Source organism: Cyclopterus lumpus, chromosome 6 (genome assembly GCF_009769545.1).
Source record: "Cyclopterus lumpus isolate fCycLum1 chromosome 6, fCycLum1.pri, whole genome shotgun sequence".
Lineage (NCBI taxonomy): Eukaryota > Metazoa > Chordata > Actinopteri > Perciformes > Cyclopteridae > Cyclopterus > Cyclopterus lumpus.
In genome coordinates, this window is record NC_046971.1 from 20,627,608 (window position 1) to 20,635,107 (window position 7,500).

A 7,500-nucleotide genomic window follows, 5' to 3' on the forward strand; every position below is an offset into this window, starting at 1 on the left:
TGATGTAGTTGTTAAGTTCTGTGGTAAAGACCAAAGGATAACAAAATGACCTGCCAAGCAGGAAATAAATCACTTTGCAATCCAGAAAAAAAGACCCCGCCTAATGAAGTAAAAGAGAAATAATGACTGAAAGAAGAAGGAAAGATGAAATACAAGCAGCTCTTTGGGCTGCTTTGAGCTAGAAAATAAAGCATTACATGATGTTAAATAGACATGAACAAAATATGAGTGCCCTTAAAAACCTTGAATCATTCATTTAAAAAAAAAATATATATATATATATATATATATGTATGTATGTGTATATATATATATATATATATATATATATATATATATATATATATATATATATATATATATATATGTATATGTGGAAACTTTATGAACCTGTTTATTTCACCAAATCTTTATTTTTTCTTTTCAGGCTGCACATGAAAGATGTTTGAGAACAAAAAGACCAGAGTTCCTGGTAAACCGCGCCATTTCATCGACAGCTATCTGGATGAACTGGATAAGGTGTGTGAGTCATTCTTGTTCATGGAGCAGCTGCAAACTAGTATGTTGACAACAGCCATTTAAGTAGCTGTGGTGGTGTTGACAGCGTGAACAGTGATTAGGCTACTCACTCTTTCTCTCTCTTGTCTGGCCGCATAGAGAGGCGATGATGCCTCCTCATTTTCTGAAGACCAGCTTTGTGCATTTATTTTGGATTTTCACTTTGCTGGAACTGACACGACTGCTAACACCCTGCTCGCTGCCTTCCTCTACCTCATGAACTATCCACAGATACAAGGTGAGCCTGTCTATCATCTGTCCGTCTCCACTTTATTTAAAAATATCTCTCAAAAACTATTGACAGGATTGAGCTGACATTTTGTTCAGACATTTGTGGTGCCCTGATGATGTATCCTCATGATTATAAAGACACCCTGACTGGTGTCAAGCGCCACCATGAGGTAGACATTTGTGGTTGTGAGTGAAAAATCTCTGCAACTATTGAATGAATTGCCATCCAGTGTGGTACAGACATTCATGGTCCCCGGGATGAAAAGAAAATACTCTGGTGATCCCCTCATTGGTTATCTACCACCATCATCAGGTCAAGATGTTCAAATACCTGCAAAACTAATTCCCATCAGCTTCAACTGTACTTTGTGCTCAGTGCTAAAGAGCAAACGTTAGCTAAGATGTAAACAACAGTAAAACAGCTAACCATCAGCATTGTGAGCATGTTAGCATGCTGACGTTAGCACAGCTCAATACAGCTTTACAGAGCCATGAGAGTTAATCATGTTTAAGGGTTGATTATTCCATTGTCAGAGGTTCAGCCTGAGACAACGACATGGTAAACTGAATCTGATCCAGGGGGCGTACACTATTCTAAACATACTCTATTTGTTCAAACGGGCCACAGATCACACCTGTATGTAATTTTTTGACACAGTTCAGGCTGCCATGAACACAAACTGAGAAAAAATTGCATTGCGCTTTCTTTCTGTTAACTGTCTTCGTCTTTGTCCATGCTGTGTATCTCTCTGTATTCCTCAGAGCGCTGTCAGCTAGAAATAGACAATGTCCTGGATGGGAAGGATGAAGCCAGTTTTGAAGACAGGCACCAGATGCCCTATGTGCAGGTACATCGTGGATTATTTCAGTATATCTGAGATGTTACAAAGGTGCAGTTTGATGACAGCGGCCTCTGTCATGCAGGCCGTCATTCACGAGATCCAGAGAATGGCTGACACAGTCCCTCTCGGTATTTTCCACTGCACCACTAAAGACACAGAGTTAATGGGATACTCCATACCCAGGGTATGTGTTTCATAAAAAAAGTTGCATTGTAAGGGTAGGCCTCTGAGCACTCACAAGAGGAAATAGTTGAACATCTTGATTATAAAATGTTCTCTTCCAGTTGTTGCTCTGTGCAGTGCTTTTTAAAGCCTCTGGAGTTTATGTTAAACTCAGGTGGAGATTCATGTGTATGAAATCATTTTAAAAGCCTTTAAGAATGTTTAGAATGTAGATTGTAGCCATTAAAAACACAACATCCTGGTTGAATATGTCACTCAATTTAAGCACCTTATACAGCTTCAGTGAAGGGTTGGAACAGGCACATACTTACTGTGCATGATACTGTAAGCATGTAGCATTAAGGCTGAGTCCTTGCTGCAGTGACCTGGGTTCAGGGGCAGCCCAGTGCCCTTTGCTGCATGTCATCCCCTCTCTCTCTCCTCTGCCTTCCCTGTCTGCATCTTTCACTGTCAGAGAAAGCCTGAATGCCAAAATAAAGTGCAAAAAGAAGAGTTTAAGATTTGATTTGTGTTATTCTAAATATTCTGCATGGTTTGTTATGTGCCTGAGAGCCTCTGCCCCATATTTCGCTTGTCACAACAACAACAAAAAAGTTGATTATTTTGACATTGAATGCTGGCCAGTACACAACAGTGCAGCCCGGGTAGTGAAAGTCATAGTTATGTATTTTTTTAGTTCTTTGTTACTTGTTCTCCAGGGAACCATTGTCATCCCCAACCTTTCCTCGGTGCTGAACGAGGAGGGACAGTGGAAATCCCCCATGAATTCAACCCTGAAAACTTCCTCAATGAGCAGGGGGAGTTTGTAAAGCCCGAGGCCTTCATGCCTTTCTCTGCTGGTGGGTGAAAGGATTCTCACATTCATATAGATTGACGGATTTGATTGACCAAAAATGTGTGCGTGTTTTGACCTGCAGGTCCTCGTATGTGTCTCGGAGGCCTGGCTCGTATGGAGCTCTTCCTCTTCGTGGTGACTCTGCTGAGGAGGTTCAAGTTTGTGTGGCCTGAGGATGCAGGAGACCAGACTACACACTGGTTGTTGGGACAAACCCAGACCCCCAAACCTTATTGTATGAATGTCAGAGACAGAAAAAACTGTCCATGCAAGACAACGGTTACCTTAATACTTTAGGGTATTATTCTTATTCTTTTGATTTCGAGACTCAGGGGCCAAGATTCAATTTGAAATCTATTCCTGTTTCAAAAATGTATTCCTCATTCATTAGGCTTACATGGGCATTCTAATAGCATCTACCCCCGTTCCACCTTGTGCTAATAAAGGCGATGGGGAATAATTATGGCTTGAAAGCAAAATATAAAAATTATGGAGGTTTTATATGTAAAAAGCTTATATCAACTGATTGCAATAATGTAAACACACAGAGACAAAATGTAACATTCATTTATGCTCAACCTGCACAAATAAACTTTTTTTGGTATTCCTCAATTCTTAGTAACTTCAAGAATAAAAAGTTAAAGTTCTCAAAAAAAAATTAAATGCTGCCTGTTGTATTAATTATAATTAGGAGGCTTTTATTTCTCAGAAACGTGCAAATAAAAAAAATTCTATGTACAGAAAATAACATTTGGTAAGATCTGGTGCATTATGTAAATGTTCTAACAGTTGGTGTGCAACGCAGCACGGTATGAGACATCTAAAATTATCAATACGTATACATTAATACGAAACAATATCAAATATATGTTTATTTATAAACAGTAGCAGATGTCAGAAGATGACAAGTCCTACTCTTTGTACATCTCCAGTCTGATATAGAGCGAACATGCTGATAGGGTACATGGTTTGCTTACATGAGGATAATATAATTATAATATATTAAACAATAATTGTATAATATAATTTAGAGGCTTTCACCCCCTCTGCACTTCCATCGCTCTACAGATCTTTATCTCTGTCTTTGAACCCTAATGTTTGTCAGGAGCAAGTTGTATTTAAAACCATGTACAATATGTTTCTAGTGCCTCCAAGTGGCCAAAGAAATTCTATAAAATACCACTGTGACCTTTATGCAATGCAACAAAGCTGCTAAATGTAGTCATCGGGTAGTTTACAGAATGTTAATTATGCAGTAGTATTGTATCGTATCAGATTAAACTATAAACTGAAGTATTTTTCTATTACGGGTTTGATTATGTGTTCCCTTTTTGCCAGTTTACATAATAAATCACACAATTATGTACATGTATATCAAATAAATAAGTTGTGCAGCATAAAATCAACTTTTTCCCCTTCTCAACAAAGAATGTGAATCGGCCCATAGATTTTCATATCAACTTGTGTACGAGTGGATATTTTGACGTGAAGTGGCACTAGAGGAAAGGTCACGTCACCAACATCACTGTGGGGACTATAACTGTCTATATTGTTCTAGACTTAAATCAGAGGAATACATTTACTAAGTACTCCTGAACTGTGCTATTGTGAGCTATAGCACTCATCCTCTATCTAACTCAATGTGTAAATGAACCTACATTGAGAGACACTTTAACATTTGAAGTGGGCCGGTATATTTGCTGTACTGCAGAAACAATACAGTTTGTCCACTTCATAACAACGTCAAGACGTGTATGATGTCTCTTGAGTTGTCAGAAACCCTTTCTACCTGGCATACAGGTGCACTGAACCATGCACTATTCAGTTTAACCATGTAGCCTTCTGATGGTTGGACAGTGGTGTATTATTGGAGCTTTTGTGTGGATGCTGTATTGTTTTACTGGGCAGTCTCTTGGTTGTCAGCGGGAGGCCTGGGGGGGAACAAGGGGAGGTGTGTGTGTGTGTGTGTGTGTGTGTGTGCTGACGTGGACCTTCTGTGATGACATTCATTTAGATGACTGGTGTGGCAGGGAGGACAGAGAGAGGAGAGCAAAAGAGAAAAAGAGACTGGAAGAGCAGCAGGATTAAATGACAATATATTGAACAGAAAAAGAGAAATTGAAAATCAGAGACAATGTGAGATTGTGTCAACAAGTACAGACAGTTGGACCGAATGAAATGGAATCAAAGAAACTGAGACAAACTTGGGATTATCAGTAACGGATCATCAGAAGTGGAGTTTCCCAATCATGGACTAGTCTGGGATTCTGCACACACACACACACACACACACTCTCACACACCTTCTACTCACACATACGTTTGGTTTCCTGTTGTGAGCCTTCTCGGCAGTGGACAAGAGTCAGCATGCAGGAGTCTCCGGGTGCCGTGGGTGTCGATGGCAGCTACGCCAGCAACGTTCCAGCCTTCCTCACCAAGCTGTGGACCCTGGTGGAGGATCCAGATACCAACCATCTCATCTGCTGGAGCGCTGTGAGTCCGTCCAAAGGACATGCTGTACATCACACTGTAGTTACTCTGTGAGGAATGTCTTTTCAGTTCCCCAAACATGTCCTCCAAACCATCCTGGTCTTCCCTGGTGAACACACCTTAGCGTGAGTGTTCACCATCTGCCGTTCAGCTGTTCTCTCGCCACCGAAATGCCATTTTCTTATGACGTGTGCAGAACAACTTCTACACAGACACATAGCTAATAACTAATAATAGCTAATAATACATGATGATGATGATAAACTTGATCAACAAATACATAAAATAAATGAATATTGAGCTTGTTTCTGCTTCGCTCTTGTATAAAAACACCTGTTTCACACCTGTTCAGCATGCTAACAGCTGGCTTGTTGAGCATACTAACTCTCAGGAATAGCCCCAGAGAAAAAGAAAAGCTCTATCAGGAAGTCTAATTTGTCTTTTATATTGAAACTTCCGACCTCCAAGTGTTCAGGTACACAACACATAACCTAAACAAAAACAAGGCATGACCTTGAAAGTATAGACACAATTGAATCTCAGCAGTGCAGCCTCCACGGCATTTTTTATGTTTTCCCGAATAACATTTATACAGGGAGATAACGTTCAGATGTGGTTTACTGTAACCAGCTACATAGCATAGCAACATATTTTGACATCAATTCGCATGCGGAACAGGTTTTGCTAGTATGTATTATTTTAATTAAATACAGGCAAATTAACTAATGCTAATTTAATGTCTTCTAATGTTGCCTTTTAGTTGATAGTGTGGAGGGAGGAGGCCCACACAAGTATTGGAGGAAGAACTTAGATCCTCAATTTCAGTAAAAGTATCAACGCTGTCAAAGTAAGCGAGCAGAAGTTAATATAGTAATGAACACAAAGTAAAATGATATATCATTGTACATGTCATTGTTGCAGATGCATTCATGTGTACTGTTAAGGTGGCGCTAGTTGAATTACTTTACACTAATAAGCCACCATAATGCATACATAAAACCCATTAAAATAAAACATGTGAGTCAGGTTATCTGACTTAATTTAAGAGAGAAATTCATTGAAGTTTTATCCGATGCTTTCTTTGGTGTTAAAAGTGCATTATGAGCACCACACTTTTACATTCTGCTATCATTAGCAAGTCTGACATTTAACCCACAGATGAGCAGCTACATGTTTAGTTCTGTGTGTAAATAGAAGTGCTTCATCATTGTTTAATTGTCCATATCCAAACAGAGACCGTGTGTTTCAACAGGGTTTTCTCTGTTCGTTCTCACGCGAATGAGTTGTGCAGGATTGATGTGTATGCTTCACTGATGAACAGGAAGAGGACAGCTTCACCTTTCTTCTTATTTGGGAGACAAACATTTAGACAGATGCTCTTCAGTCCCATGACATCTGTAGTTCGAGCGTGCATCATCAGCTGTTGCATTGTCATTCTATTAGTAATTAGTAAGAGAGCATTACTACAAACATGGTAACAATGTCTAATTAGAAATGTCTAAACTGTAAACCTGTTGTGCAAATGGGTTTTGCTTACCCACAATGTAAAGTATTTCAAACACTTTACACAATGCTGTTTTTCAGTGGAAAATAATGCTCCTAGTTGCTTAGAAGAATGCCTCGTTGGGAGAGAGAGCATGACTCACACAGTGAGAGAGAGAGTCTGTTTGATTGGCTGACTGAGCTGAATATTTGGCTGCTGATGAATAGATCCCGCGCTCCTTACAAAGATACTTATGCTAAGGTAGCATTAATACATATATGGTCTCAATGACAAACAAGTGGTATGGTTCCTGGCAGCTTTTGAGAGCAACATGTTGTCATTTTCTCACATATCATTAAAGCATCAGTGAGATTTGTATGTCACTGTACAGTTATTGTTGATGAACAAATGAAAGGGCTGTGAAAGTGCTCTTTAATATGAAAATAGCATAAAGAAAAAATGTTTCTGAATTCATGGAGAATAATGAACAGCAACAAAGTGTTCTGAAGCCAGACTTTTCTGCTTTGGGTTAAGCAGTTGAACATTTCCTTGTATATCTAAATGCCCATTAGTATAGAAGTTATGACTCTTATCCTGTTTTGGGGTTATGAGTCCAGTATTTATGCTAATACAATGCATCATTTACTGAGAGATTTTGGCATCTAAAAGTTTAATTACTGATCAATAGTAATGAGCAACCACAGAAGTGAAGTTGTTTTGTTGATTGTAAAGTAAAATCTATCATCTGAAGGGACATACCGGTAATAGAAAACTTACTTGATTGCATCCATCATTGACAGGCTGCAAGGCTGTCTGGTCTGTCTTGATAGAGCTTTCCTGACTCTTCTCTATTTCAGTCTGGGACCAGTTTCCATGTC

At 39.1% G+C, this 7,500-nt stretch overlaps 2 protein-coding genes across 2 annotated transcripts in view; both read left to right on the forward strand.

Annotated features, from left to right (window-relative positions):
• Positions 1–3,464, forward strand: part of LOC117732050 (cytochrome P450 2D15-like) — a 20,626-nt gene extending 17,162 nt beyond the window's left edge. The window contains 8 exon segments of the mRNA XM_034534658.1: positions 442–519; positions 658–796; positions 1,552–1,637; positions 1,714–1,815; positions 2,513–2,567; positions 2,570–2,653; positions 2,732–2,884; positions 3,439–3,464. Coding sequence (XP_034390549.1) covers positions 442–519; positions 658–796; positions 1,552–1,637; positions 1,714–1,815; positions 2,513–2,567; positions 2,570–2,653; positions 2,732–2,884; positions 3,439–3,464 — 723 coding nt within the window.
• A 1,552-nt stretch (positions 3,465–5,016) lies between these two features.
• Positions 5,017–7,500, forward strand: part of hsf4 (heat shock transcription factor 4) — a 16,413-nt gene continuing 13,929 nt past the window's right edge. Inside the window, exons 1-2 of the mRNA XM_034535702.1 lie at positions 5,017–5,142; positions 7,480–7,500. The exon at positions 7,480–7,500 is cut by the window's right edge and continues 88 nt beyond it. Coding sequence (XP_034391593.1) covers positions 5,017–5,142; positions 7,480–7,500 — 147 coding nt within the window. The remainder of the gene's footprint in view (positions 5,143–7,479) is intronic.